The following is a 15,666-nucleotide window of genomic DNA, read 5'->3' on the forward strand; positions in this document are numbered from 1 at the left end:
GCACTGTCTCCTGAGTACCACAGACTCTGACCAACAAAGGTTCTTGTCCAAAAGACATTGTCGACAGCTATAATAGCACAGTAGGTAACAGCTTGTCTAGGGAGGCGAGCTTCCTACCTGCTTCCAGAGGTGGCTTTTTACCTGAATTAAGAACTTTCTCATTAAACCCCTGTCATTTTTAGTTCTGATTCTGCAGTGGGGAATCACACATGATTCATCACAATTCATCAAGAGTGAGAATCTGGGTCCTTGCCTGGTGTGGACAAAGGCCCAACTACGGTTCCTACTGGGGCTGGAAGGTGTTGGCTGGGACCTCACCTTAGCACCTGTGTCAGTCCTACATGTACTGACACATGTACACAATGAATTGCCCATAACGTGCCCCTCTGCATTCATTCACCTTTCTTTGGGGTCATGAGGTAAGGCAACACTGGAAGTGCTCAGAGGAGACATTTGTCCTTTTCATTTCCTTTCAAGATATTTTTGAACAACAGTGTTAAGAGAGTGTTAAAACACCTCTAACGCTGCTGCGCATTGTTAACAAGCACGTTTGCACATCACATCTATCATGCTATTTGCACGATGTTATATGAAGAAACAGCTCAAAGTATTTTTAAGATATAGCCTTTTATCTCTGGAAGCACCAGAAAGTATTTGCAGATTGGTCTCGGGAATCAAATTAGCCTAGCACATTGGTGAGTTCCTGGAGGCCTGGGCATTTCTGTAAGTGGTTTCTAGCCCCTTAATCCTTTTGATCATTTGCACTGTGTATTTTTACACAGGCTCTTGTACTTTGGAGAAATAAAATAAAGAAACTTAAAGGTGAGTTTGGCGAGGGCTTCTCCCCACTGTTTGTCAATGCAGATGGATGTTGAATTTTAATGGTAGTAGTTTCTTTTAAACAACCAAGCTTCTTTAAACCTCTCCACAAATAATGTCAGTGCTCAGATTATGTCGAAAAGTGTTTGCAGAAATCTTTCCTGACCCCATATTGCTACCACAAAAAAAGAGCCTAATCCTGGAAAATAGTCTTGACAGCCTGGATGTCAATTACCCTACAGCCGTGATTTCTCATATGGGCCACTGCCTATGTAACATTTGCTGTCACTTGGTGACTTCAGGGGTCTACAATCAGGAGCCTGGTTTGTGGTCATAAACGAGATCTTCATTGGTTGACTCTTCACTAGATCCTGTTACTTACAGGTTGTGGGATGTTGAGTGAGAAAACCTGTGGAGAGGACTTAGTTGCCTCATCTTTAAAATGGAGACCACATTTCTCTTGTAAAATGATTGTGAGAAATATTTGTATGCCCATGTTCATAGAAACATTATTCACAGTAGCCAAAAGGTGGAAACAACCCAAATGTCTACTGACCGATGAATGTATAAACCAAATGTGGTCTACTCACACACACTGGAATATTACTCAGCCTTAAAAAGAATGAAATTCTGACACATGGTATAACATGGGTGAACGTTGAGGATATTACGCTGAATGAAAAACAGTGTGACTTCACTTTTATGAAGTACCCAGAGCACTCCAATTCATAGAGAAGGAAGTAGAATGGTGGTTGCCTGGGGTTGGGGGTAGGAGAGAAATGAGAACTTGGTATTTGATGGATGCAGTTTCAATTTTGTAAGATGAAAATGTTCTGGAGATGGATGATTGTGATAGGAGCATAACAGTGCAAATGTACTTAATGCCACTGAACTGTATGCTTAAAAGATGTTTAAGATGGCAAATTTTGCTATGTGTTATGTTCCACAATAGAAAATAATTGGGAAAAAAATTGTTGTGAGCATTAAAGAACATCAAGTAGGTAAAGTGCCTGCCCATTTTGTCAGATTTCAGTGAATGGTAATAGTTTTTACTAGGGTTAGGACATTGTTTTAATGGTTACATGATACTTATTATGTGGCTATCCCATACTTGGTTTCTTTTTTTATTTGACTTTTGGATTTCTTATAGTACTCCACTATTGTAGTAATGATAGAGTGAATTCTTTTTTTTTTTCATATATGTATCTTTTCAATTATTTAGGGTTATATCTTTGAGATAGATTTTCTAGGTCACTTAGGGAAAGGAGTGAATTTTAATCTTTGTGGCTCTTGATAGATATGCCTGTGGGGTTGGAAAGGGCATGGTTGTATATGCTGTCACCAGCCAAGTAAGGGTGCCAGTTTCATAGTCTCCTCACCAGCACTAGGTACGTTTTTAAGCATTTTTACAAAATGTAATGAGAGATGTTATGTTTATGTTTCAATATGAAAAGGTTGAGCACTTTTCAATCTTGATTTACTTTTATTTCTTACTATGTGTCCTGCCTGTTTACATCTTTTGCTTATATTTCTAGTATGGTTTCTATGCTTTTCTTACCAAAATATATGTCATGCTTGTTATGTATTGTTGCTATTGTTAATATTTAGAGTTTAATTCTTATGTAGTTAAATCATTCATTTAAAGATTTCAAAATACAAAATAAGATTTTAAAGTAGGATCAACAGTGTTTTATAATAACATTACTATTAAATTTAATAATCTCTTCCCATAATTCTCCTGATTCTTTTCATAATCTGTGAATATAAAATCTGTTTATTTGCTTATTTACATGACTGTAGTATTTCAATTAAAATTATGTAGAATGACCAATTAATTAAAAATATTAATAACCCAATATAAAAAGGATATTACAAAACTTAGAGCAAATAATTTAAAATTAATAAACATGACTTTTTTTTTACCTTACCATAATTAAATTCATTGAAAATAAAATGGACACTATTATCCAGCTATAAATTGTTAAGAGTTAAAAACATTGTAATAGTGACTGAGACTGGCCCTGAAATATGCTGTCAATAGGGAGAGAAAATTGGGTCAACTTTACTGAATAGCAGCTAAGCACTAGATATCAAGAAACTTAAAAATGTTTGTAAGCATTGGTTTAGAAATCCCACTTAGGTTAACTGTGACTTGAGGCAGTCTTGGAAATGTGGAAAGATATTTACACTGATTGATAAAAATAGGATCCAGTCTAAACCTCCAATGACAGGGGATGATTGAATAATAGCACAAACGTCTTTGGAATCTTATATAGTCATTATAAGTAGCATTTCCTAAAAATTTCAGTGATATGGGAAAATATTCATAATATTCTGGTAAGAGGAAAAGAAGCATGATGCGACGATCACAATAAAGCAAATCGGGGCAGCCCTGGTGGTGCAGTGGTTTAGTGCCGCCTCTGCCCCGGGACATGATCCTGGGGACTTGGGATCGAGTCCCACGTCGGGCTCCCTGCATGGAACCTGCTTCTCCCTCTGCCTGTGTCTCTGCCTCTCTCTTTCTATGTCTCTATGAATAAATAAAATAAAAAATCTTAAAAAAAAATAAAGCAAATTGTGCCTGGTGTGGTGGTATGGGTGTGTATGAGCCCACGTGCACTTGTGTATCTCTGGTACATATACAGAAAGAGATGTGTAAAAAAGATTGATAGCACTTATTTTATGTGGCCAAAATATGTGATTTAAAAACTTTATTTAAATTCAGTTTACCAGCATATAGTATAACACTCACTGCTCATCTCATCATGTGCCCTCCTTAATGCCCATCACCCAGTAATATGTGATTTTTATTTCCTTTTTTATACTTCTGTAATTTTCTAAGCTTCATGTTGTTTGTAAATTATTATTTCTACAATCAGAAATTAAATATTAAAAAATATGAAAGATAATAAATATATGTTTTATTCATTTTGTGGATTCGTGTTCACTTTGCTTTCTTTGGTTTGTTTATTGGATGGAATCCTAGACAAAAAAACAGAAAGTGTTTAAGTTGTGGTTCAGCTCTATGTGACCTTGGGCAAACGTAATTTCTATGTATTTCCGTTTTCCCATTGGTAAAATCATTGTGAGAATTAAGGTGAGATTACCAACCTATGGGCAAACACTTTTGCAAACTAAGGTAAGGTTCAGTGGATTCCCAAACCACTGTGAGGTCTGATGATTTGTTAGGACTCACAGAACTCACTCAGAACAGTTATCCTCAGAGTTATAGTTTATTACGGGGAGAGGATACAGACCAAAATCAGCCAAATGAAGAATCTGCATAGGGCAGAGTCTAGAAGGGTTCCAGTGCCAAATTTCTGTGTTGTCCTCCATGTGTTATTATTAGGGCTTCATTCCATAGGTATTATTGATTGATTGCCCACTGGTTGAACTGTCTTTGGGTCAGCTGATTCTTTGTTACCCAAAGTCCCCAGTCTCAGCACATGGTTGTCTGTCTGGCACAGCTGGCCGTGACCATAACACTGTTGGGTGTGGCAGCCCTACTGTAAGATTCCAAGTGGCCAACTTCCACCCTAAGACTGTTGCAGTGGCCAGCCCCACCTTAACAAAGGACATTCCTGTCAGATATGACATAGATTACCTTCCAGAGGCCAAAGCAAAGAAAGGCCAGGTATCTCCCTGGGCAAGGCTAAATTCTTTACTACATATAAGGTAACTGGAAAGAGATGTAAAACAAATTTAAATAGATGATATGTATGGAAGGTCCTATTATTTACTATATTCTAACACTGTAAAATAAGGAGGGCATGAATTCCATAGGTAGAAGTGCTACTTCAAATACCCACTTTCCTGATCTACAGAACACTGGAGACCACCTCTGAGAGTGGGCATGCTAACAGAGAGACCTTCGCTGTGGTAGTTTTGTTTACCACAGAGACAAATTAGGCTGAGAAAACACTTGCCACCCCGCTGGGTATGTGAACCTGACCCTTGCCTCTATGTTAACAGCACAGCAAATATGTCCCCCCGTTAATGAATTTATCTGATGTGAATGAGATATAAGCCTGTTTGTTACAGGTTTCTTGATCTGGCACCATGTCACCCTGTAGTGCAGCCGCGCTTACTGCATATAGCGTGGAGTGATGATAAAAATAAATTGGCTCATTCCCCTCACCGAGCTTCAAACCTTGAGCAGTATGTCAGGCTGGATCCATACGGTTTCATAGGGGTGAGATAAAAAAAGAAATGAAAAATCGAGTTTGTTTTCTCATGAAATGAAAGAAAAAATTAGAGCACAATGATGAGAAGTCATCATCCTCACATCCTTGTGCCAGAGGACAACTGTATGCTCTTATGGAGACAGAACCAGTGACAGACTTCTATGAAATCATTAGCTAACGTACAGTTATGCTCCCTCCCTTCCTTCAGAGGGAAGAATTTTAGCCCCGGTCTGGTCTGGTGGTTCTTTGGAAGCAGATAACTTGTAGTACATTGGTGTTGTCAGTAAATTTTGGTTGTACGTTCTGTTTCTTTCAAGGAAACACTGGCCACGCAGAAGTAGTCCGAGTGGTGTACCAGCCAGAACACATCAGCTTTGAGGAACTGCTCAAGGTCTTCTGGGAGAATCATGACCCGACCCAAGGTAGATGAGTGAGCCAGTATTTAATTATCTTACTAATTACAGCTGGGATAATTAGTGTTTGAGCTGCATGGAAGAGATGAACCTTGAAATCACACAGGAGCTCAAGAATATGATTGCAGACATTTATTGACGGAGGGGAGGAGGGGCTGGGGAGCAAATGGGGGAGGGGGTGGAGAGAATAAAGGCACAGCTACAGTCTGCGCTCCTCCCCCCTTTACAGCTGTCAGGGGTGGGGAGATTCCCACAGAGAAAGACGCCAGACAATAGAGATTCGTTCACCTTTGATTATTGCATTATTCCTCCTTAATGCCGTCTTTTGTCTACAAAATTAAAGTGTCTTTCTAGCAGCTCCAAAGTTTTCCTGATTTATGGTTCCTTTATTTCCCTGAATTTAGCCTTTCTCATCTTTTGACGTTATCAGGTTTCTTTCTTTCTTTCTTTTTTTTTTCTTTAATGTCTGTGGGTGATAAAAAAAAAAAAGAGAGAGAGAGAGAACATAAAGGTAAAATGCAGTATTCAGTATGTCCACAGTGCTTGGGTTATTTAAATATTTAATTCGTCTTCTTTGGACTTTGTTATATGGGGATATTAATATATTTGGGCTATAAACAATAGTGGCCAGAAATTTTATTGGAATGTGCACACAAGCAAAAATCCCCTGTTGGCAAATATCATTTGTAATATTCAATAATGAAGCAATTTCCAGATTTCATCCTAACAGCCTTACAAGCACTGCCTTGCCAATATGATGATCTGATATTATGAGGCTATGAACTGAAAAGTCCTATATAATAGAAGTGATTTTCACAAACCCTGTTCATTTAGCAATCAGTCCATTTAACAAAAATATTTTCCTTTTGGTGTCAGGTTTTTTGGTAGTGGGTATGCTGTGTTGGCTATTTCTGAAGAAGGGATCTGTCTTTTTCCAAATGTGCAGTGTTCTTTGTGGTGGAATTTAAATAGAACCCCAGCAACACAGAGTGGTGGGTCTTGAGTTCTGGTTCTAAGTACCACCCAGTGCGTGGGTGATTTGCTAGAGGGCAAAAGTCAGAGCTAAGTCAAGAGTAGCAAATGATGAATGAGTCAGGGTAATGCAGGTACAGGACCCAGGCAAATCCATCAGGGTGGGTGAAGGCCTAGGAAGGAGGCCAGGAAAAAGCTTTCCTGATTTGATGGAGGGGCGGCGGTTGGAGGGCGGGTGAGGGGAGATGTTTCTAGCAGGAGAGCCATGAGGTATGGGGCAAGGGAAGTAGAGGACTGGTAGGGTAAGAATACTATAATCAGAAGTTTCAGATGTCACCCTGTTTTGGACTACTGGACCAAGCCTATCATATGAAAAAGGTAAGCCTGACAAACTTAAGGTTGGCTGACCAGGAAGCTCTGATGGTAAGCAGTGTAAGAGTGATGATGGCTAAGAGCTTATGCTGGTGAGGTGGCATTTGCCTCTCAAAGCCAAAGGTCAGGGCAGGATGCTCAGAGCTCCAAAATTCTCCATAGAGACACACATTAGGAGCCCAGGGAACCTGAAGTCATGTAGGGGACAGGTTGCTCACAGGCCCACAAGATTGGGTATGTGGCCTTTTGCCAGGCCATCCATAGTGTCATGTCCTGATACAATCATTTTATACTTAGCTCTGGCAAGATTTCAAAAAGGGCAAAATCTGTCATGCACTTCTCTCTCTTTCCCTCTCTTACCTTCTTTCCTATTTTTATCACATCTTTACCAGCACACTTCAGTTAATTATGTCATTAGATACTGGCCTCTGAATCTTAGGGGGAGTTCTACTTTTAAAACTGAACCTTGAAAGAATCTCTTGGTCTTCCCATCTCATGTATCAAATTTGTCTCAACTGTGCCTCAGTCCTCTTTGAAATTCTTTGTTTACTGTGTGTATTATTTGCTATATACTATACACATACTATACTTGCTATACACTACAGATTAGGTGGCTTAAACGACAGAAATTTATTTTCTCACAGTTCCAAAGGCTGGAAGTCCGAGATGAAGGCCATGGCAGGGTTGGATTTTTCTGAGACCTCTCTCCTGGGCTTGTAGACATCTGCATTCTCCCTGAGTCCTCACATGGTCTTCCCTCCATGCTTATCTTTGTCCTAATCTTCTCTTTCTATAAAAACACCAGTTAGATTGGATTAGAGCCCGCCCAAATGACCTGATTTAATTTTAATCTTTAAAGACTCTATCTCCAAGTAGGATAATATTCTGAGGTACTAAAGGTTAGGGCTTTAACATATGAATTTGGAGAAGATACAGTTCAACCCATAACACTGTCTAATAAAGTAATAGCTTGGTATACTATTCTTCCAGAGGTATTTTGATTCTAACAGAAGGTTTGTAGACTCATAGACTGGAAGAGACTTAAGAGGTCACCTGGTTAATCTTCAGCTTCAATTCTGTAAGTCAAAAGATGAAATTACTGCTGATGGGTTTCATGGACAATAGGATTTGATTGTTGAGTGACATATTTTTTACACTGATTTTTAGACAAATTATGCACGTAACGGGAGAGTTTTTCTACCCTTGCCTATGTCTGTTTCTACTTAGAATAGTTCCTGATGCAGTGTATACATTCACAGATATAAATCACAGGTTATCTGATCTTCCCATGTTATTACTAGGATTACTTTTGTTGGATAGTTTAGTGTAATGGGCCCTGGTAACAGTCTTTAAATGCATTCCAAAGTTTCTTGTGATACTTCTGGAAAGTGGCCTGTGGCCTGGTCAATCACAGTATCTTTTCCTGTTGACAACAGTGTTGAATTCAAGGAATGGGTCTGTGACCCAAACACAAACATTTGGAGTCCTTCCCTGGGACCATTATGTGAAAGAAAAAGGTGTTCTCCCATTTCTGGGGACACCAAGGTGGAGGTGCTCTATATGTGGAAAGAGCTTGTCCACAGGAGAAGCAAGAGAGGAGGTGTCTCAGTAGAGACACAGAGAGGCAAGAGATGGGAAGAGAGAATCTTCAGGAGCCTGGGGTCCTCCAGAGAAATTAGGTGCCTACCCTCCTCCTCCTACATCATAAGCTAGTTTGTTGGGTTTCTGTTATTTGTAGCAACAACAAAAATCCTTGCTAATGCACTCATTCAACTTAATCGTCGTGCTTATTATATTACGCATGTTATTACACATACCATTATATGTGCTTATTAGGTAGCCATGTTCATTCAGCTCTATAAATCAGAAGTCTAAAGCCATTTGGTTAATAATCCTATCCACTCATGACTCAGACATGGAGTGGAGTACACTGAAGATTTCCTTAAGACCTGTTGGTAGTTTGACTGGGGGGGGGGGTGCGTTCCTTGGTAATTCAGAATTAAGAATTGGGGTTTAAGATTTGGGTTATATGGCCTGAATACATATCAGATCATCTTAATATTTCTAAACTACTGTGAAAGACAGTCATTAATGACATTTATCTTTTGTCTACTCTGTTTGCCAGACACTCTGTCAAGTGATACTAAATCACCAAGTTGTCTGTAAAAAGCAGCAGTCTCTAACCTCTTGGCCAATGCACAGAGAAAGCATATTTCTATAGGAAGAAAATAGTTTAATCCAAATGTACTGAGATCAGATTAGCATTCAGATAAATGTATATAAGACCAAGATATTAACCTGAAAGCATTAATACAAGTATATGTTAACACTAGAGCTTTAAAAGCAAAGCAAAACAAAACAAAACAAAAAACAAAAACAAAAAAAAACCCGCCATAAGTTCAGAAGAACTCTAGTGCTAATGAATTTCATATTCCCAGGGAATGCTGAAGGTCCAAAACATGTGGTCACATGTAATTTTTTTGAGCTAAGAATTTGAAACCCACTCCCTGAAAGATGGGCATGAAGCAGGAGCTAGCTGGGATGCAGTTGAACTTGGCCATCTGAACACAACTTCTAAATTCTCTACTGAAGTCTCATGGTGACACCTGTCACTTATGCTACAGTTAAGTGGCCCAGAAAAGAGAACCTCCCATTAGAACAGATGAAGGAAATAGAGACATGTAAGACAGACTGGTTCTACTCAGAGAGTGGACGTTTCAGAAGATAATAGCATGTTGGATTTGGTGGAGACTCATCTGTGAAGCAATAGCCCACTCTGGGTTATTTTCAGAAGTAAGAGTGATTTTTATAATTGTGCAAGGGATACTGTTGCCTATGCCAGAATTGCTTATAAACAAAAAGACAAAACTTGAGTAAACTTGGGACGTCTGGGTGGCTCAGCGGTTGGGCATCTGCCTTCAGTTCAGGGTATGATCTGGGTCTGGGGATTGAGTCCCGCATTGGACTCCCTGTGGGGAGCCTGCTTTCCCTCAGTCTATGTCTCTGCCTCTCTGTGTCTCTCATGAATAAATAAATAAAATCCTTAAAAAACAAACAAACAATCAAAAAAACCTTGAATAACCTTGAGAAGTCATTAAACTTTGATGTGAAGATTTGCCCAGGAAACACATGATTCTCAACAGAAAATGCCCCAAGAGAAATGTATTTTAATTGACATGTTGAAAGACTTTAGTACTTTGTTTATGAAGTCATGAAACCTTTGAAGGGGTCACTTAAATTTTTTTTAGTTATGACTTACTTCGTTTTGTGAGAGAAGCAATATCCTAGATGATATGTACAAATGTGGGGACTCTTGCTAATGTTCAGGATTTACTGTGGTAGAAACAGCAAGAATTTCAGCTTAAAGTCCCTTTTCAGTTAAATTAGATCTTCATGGCATAGACTAGGCAGAGAAAATCCTGCCTATCCTTGACTGCTTCACAATACTGGAGTAGCTCTCATGGTATCTGACCTCCTGGAAAGGAGGAAATTCTCTCAGTTGGCCATTTGGAAAGGAGCAAAGCAGGCAAGAGAGCTATCAGAAGGTGTAGGCTTTTAAAGATACTATTTTAAAGATAGTATACTGTGCTATTTCATAGCCAATAGGCAATGAGTCCTGAGAGAGAGCTACCCAATGGATTGGCTTCAGGCAAAGTCACAGACCTAATAGTGTCATTATAGATTTGGCCAGTAATTGGAATAGTCTCTTCTCTTAATTTGCCAATTACCACAAAATTTCTATTTTGCTGAAGCATTCAGATATCACTGTTTAAACTTATATGTCCTGTTGTACCCATGGGACAAATATGACGCCTCCAGGCTTCTAAGGATAGACTGAAGCATGCTCAGTCCTGACCATGTGGCATCCAAACTCCCCAGTCTCCAGACAACATGGCAGAGCCTGAGATGAGGAGATTTGGATTCTAGGCTGCACCTCACCCCTTCCTAACTGCATGACTTCGGCCAAGACACTTATTCAATCTAAGCCTCTGTTTTCTCATCTGCCAAAAAGGGATACTAAAGTCTATAACTCATAGGTCATGGATTGTCATAAAAATTAAATGGAATAATGTGAAAATAACCTGATAATGGTTAAATACCATGCAAGTGCCAGGCATTGTTGCTATGTCCTTCTCAATACAACAGTATGATTCCAGGGGGTTTATTTTTATATCCTTGATTTCTGAGGGAAAATATTTACCCTCTACCTACAACAGTGTGGGTTTTCTACCACATTGTTGTTTCTTTTGTCCTTCCTGTTAGTGGGAAAGATTTCAGCATTGTTGATGTTGTCATTCTGTAACGGAAAAGCTGCTGGTGGCGGCGGTGGTTGTGAGGCTGAGGGACAGATGGCTCCTTAACTTTGCTGGTGACCTGATCATCCAAAGAACCAGATCAGATCACAGCCTCTAATGCTTGATCTGTATCCCTCCACCTAGCGCCCTCTGTGCACGAATCACACGCCATTTCCATCCCGATCCTGCTTGAGGATGTGAGGCACAGACACATACCTTGGGCCAAGCCACAAGTGCACAAGCATACAAAGTAGGGAGATTTCTGCTTGATCCCAAAAGTCTGACTTCTCAGTTGCAACCTGTTTTATTCTCCTCAATCCTGGGAGAAGGGAGAACAATTTTTTAAGCACCTCTTATGAGCCAGTCTTAGTGATAGATGCTTTCAATTTATAATTTCATTTAATCCTTACCACAACCTGATGAAGTGGGGTTCACGGTAACCCCGTTAACAGAAAAGAAGAAATAAGGCTCCAAAGACTGACAGTCTTGCTTGATGTGGATGGCAGGATTTGCACCCTGCTCTGTCAAAAGCTCAAGGCTCTTTTATTTCCCCTGTACCAGAGGGGCCCAGACTTCCTGCTAGGAAGACCTCTTCTAAGGACAAATGATTTTATGGATCCCCCATGTGATATAGTTGTGTTCTTAGTAACCTTTTTAAAGCAAATATATTAAGATACCCCTATGAATTTCATTACACTTTAAATTGAATGCTTATTTTATTAACCTCCACAATGTCACGTACCACTGGAAAATGGAAGTGCTCACACGCATAATGCATTCTGCAGACTCTAGGCAATGCCTGCTGCACGGTTGGATTTTGCACCTCTTGTAGTAACTCCAGGCCTTCTCAGGGGACTATGGCTACAGGTGGTGGAGTCCTCCAGTGTACCCCTGAGGGAGCAGTGGCCTTTTTGCAATGCCTGTGGGCTAAGACTGCTAGTTGAGCCCAGTATCAACTCCCCCACTTCGGTAGGGTTGGAATTTTAACTGGATTTGTAGCCATGATAAGGACTAAATTTCTCTGACTCCTGATGGCCAACTATGGCCACATGTCAAAGATCCGACTTCTGGGGCATGAGTATAGATGATGGTGTGCAACTTCTGGGTTATATGCACTTAGAGCAAGGAATGTTCTCTTTCTCTTCCTCCCTTCCCACAAACTGTGTGTAGAGGTAGTGGTGAACCAGCTTGGACCATAGGGATAGAGGCCTCACCCTTAAAATTGTGGAGCTACAAGCTAGAAGATTCCAAGAGTTACCATCCCAGGCTGGACTCTATGCAAGAACTATCTTCTTTAACCTGCTGTTATTTGGTTTGGTTTGGCTTTTTTTCTCCCCCCTTTTCTACAACAGCTGAACCTATATCCTTACTAAAATAGTCTTTCACTAGAAGCTGGCAATGAACTCCCAGTGACTCTTCTGAAGATCTTAATTAAAATGTTTCCTTAATTAAAGCATCTTTAATCAAATCTGTTAAGAGCATGGACCCTGGGGTTAGAGGAGATACGGCTCTAACCAGGTCTGCTGTGAACTAGCTGCATGACCTGGGAAAGGTACAGTACCTCACTGAATCTCATCTCTCTCTATCTTCACTTGAATGCCTGGTTTTGACCTATCATTCTCTTTCATCTGACACGGTATAATAGCCATTGTAACTCATCCTGCCTATGTAAGAGCCAGCTCACCAACTTTTGTTTGTTTGCTTTGCTTCTTCTTGAATCCTTGTATTTCTCTAATTTTCCCAGCTCTTGTTCTAAATATCTTTGATCTTTTCCTGTGCTTGGCTCATACCCTTTATCTTCAATCAATTTTTCAGCACCTCTCCCCCTCCCACAGTGAGTCCCCATTTGGAAGCTTTGTCTGACTTTCCCCAGTGGGCCACACTATCTATGGTGTTAGATTTCATGGGGCCCCAGCCTGCGGCCTTCGTCCTCAGAGTCATGAGTAGGAGATTAATGGCTCTCTTTGGTTGATGGTTGGAACTAAAGACCACCCCGCCCCCCGTGCCACCAAGGACCCTTTTCCATACAGTGCCCTTGGGTCCCACATTTCCCCATTCCGCATGTCCCAACACGCTCACCATGAAGCATTACTGTAGGTGGGTTGTTCCCAGGAAGCCTCTGGGAATTGAGGGTGGGGTTGGTCCATTCCGTCTTCAGCAGGTTTGCTTCTTTACAGGTGTATAGTAAGCGAGCCCCCTCATGCTGTCTCCTGAGAAACATTGATTAGGGAGAGGAAAGATCTTATTTCCTTCTGTTTCTCATCAAGTTGGCAGTTATATGCTGGTGTTCATGTATTTGAACTTGACAAATTAATATCTGAACTTCGTTGTGCTGACCCTTTTAAGTTAGTTTTTTTAAGTAAGTCACCACTTTTGAAGGACTATCCTTTTTTTAGACCATGTACAAGGATCTATCATCTGCAAATAATTAGACAGTGGGAATTATATTGTATTGCTAATGAGCAGATGTGCATACTTATAGTGGAGGAACAGCTGCACACATATAAAATGCAAAAACGACCCAAACCCGGCATTATGAATTCTGAAAGGGATTTCATTCTTTTAAGAATTTCAGAAACAGAAAAAAATGAAACAAAGCATTTAACTGATATTTTTCTTTATTAATTGTTCTTTCAGTGGCACTTTTCCTTGCATAACATTATCATACATGTACATAGTATCTTTGCTATTTGCAAATGCGCTATTTGCACTTTCAAATCCCTCTCTTCTATAATGCTATAGAGCTTATATTTAACATTTTTCCTTTGCCTTTCTAGTTCTGTAAGGATTTGGTGCCTCCAAATCAAATGAAAGACTCTTACTGGGTGTTTTTTCTGGGTTGGGCATTGTGCTGGGCACTTGACTGCGTGTGATCCCAACTCGTGAGTAAGTGGGTCTTAGACCCATTTTACAGATGAATAAACAGTCCCAGAGTAGTGAAGCGATTTATTAAAAGCCAATTATTGTATGTGAAAGAGCTGAGATTTGGACCTAATGGCTTACTTCATTCCAAACCTTGTGTTCTTTCAGTTGTATATTATAGTCCTACCTTGTTAAATGTTGTTATATGATGCTTTCAGCCAACAGAAAACACAACACACTATGAAAACAGCAGCACATTATCCAGTGAGAAGTTTCAGTCCTTTTGAGCTCCTTGTAAAATACATTACAATGTTATAATCCCGTTAAGCATATGCAAGATGAAGAAGTTCAAATAGTCTGGCTTTTGAAAACGTTTAACCATGAAGAATTCCACATATTTTAGATAGGAATGGTTAGGTCATTTAAAATTATAGTTATAGTTAAAGCAGTTCCTAAAGCATTCCTATAGGGCATCAAAACTTATAGGGCATAGTAAAAGTAGTTCTAATTTCCAAAAGGAAATTAGAAATTATTGTGAACTGAACAGCAGTTAGAATGCTACACATCTGAACTTATAGTGCATAGTTAAAGCAGTTCCTAAATAAATATAAATTATAAATATATGTGTATAATATTTATATATTATATATTATATATTATATATATATATTTATCTGAGAGATAGCATGAGCGAGGGGAGGGGCAGAGGGAGAGGGAGAAGCAGACTCCCCACTGAACCCAACTCAGGTTTGATCCCAGGACCCTGAGATCATGACCTGAGCTGAAGGCAGATGCTTAGCAGACTAACCCACCCAGGTGTCCCCTAAAGGGAAATATAGAGCCTTAATTCGTATATTAGAAGAAGAGAAAGAGTGAGCTAAGTACCCATCTCAAGAACTTAGAAAATCAACAACAAAATAAACCAAACAATGAAGATAGAAATAATAAAGATCAGAAATAATTTAAATAGAAAGTAAACAAGTAGTAGAAAGGTTTAATAAAGCCAAAAGTTGGTGTTTTAAAATGGCCAATAAAATTGATAAACCTTTGGTAAAGAAAAAAGTGAGAAGCAGCAAATACCCAATATCAGGGATAAAAAAATGGGATGTCACTACAGATGAGCAACTTTCTGTCAATAAATTTGAAAAGTTAGATAAAAACAAATTCCTTAAAAATATAACTTAAAACTGAATAGATCTATACTCATTAAGAAATAGAATCAGTATTTAAAACACTAATCATAAAAAAAAAATCATTAAGTTCAGATGGCTTCATCAGTGAATTCTACCAATATTTAAGGAAAAAAACTCATTAAAATCTTCCACCCAGTGTTCTAGAGATTAAATAATAACGCAATTTGTCTTATGATTTTTGTATAATCTTGGTACCAAAACCTGACAATATGAGTAATGAAAATTATAGGTCAAGCTTATTCATGCACATGTATACAGAAATCTTAAAGTATTAGCAAACTCAATTTAGTAATATATATATAAATATATAAATAAATATATATATCATGACCAGTTTAGGTTCCTTCAAGGAATGTAGGGTTGGTTTAGCATTTTAACATCAACTAATATAATTTACTACATTAGTAGAATTAAAGGAACAAAGCATATGATTATGATGTGGTTAAGCTTCAGTGAGCCTAGGTCCCTGGAGAGTTCATGAAACAAAACTGTTCTGAATGCCTTTTTACTAATTGGACATCACGTGATCAAGAAATAAACTTCTAGTAAGTTGTCA

The 15,666-nt window shown here is 39.1% G+C and overlaps 1 protein-coding gene across 4 annotated transcripts in view; it reads left to right on the forward strand.

Annotated features, from left to right (window-relative positions):
* MSRA (methionine sulfoxide reductase A) overlaps window positions 1-15,666 on the forward strand; it is a 426,296-nt gene that overhangs the window by 271,823 nt on the left and 138,807 nt on the right. For all 4 annotated transcript variants that reach the window (XM_041765377.1, XM_041765379.1, XM_041765380.1 and 1 more), the window contains one exon: window positions 5,321-5,425. In XM_041765377.1, coding sequence (XP_041621311.1) covers window positions 5,321-5,425 — 105 coding nt within the window. The remainder of the gene's footprint in view (window positions 1-5,320; window positions 5,426-15,666) is intronic.

This window comes from Vulpes lagopus, chromosome 8, assembly GCF_018345385.1.
Source record: "Vulpes lagopus strain Blue_001 chromosome 8, ASM1834538v1, whole genome shotgun sequence".
In the NCBI taxonomy this organism is placed as follows: domain Eukaryota; kingdom Metazoa; phylum Chordata; class Mammalia; order Carnivora; family Canidae; genus Vulpes; species Vulpes lagopus.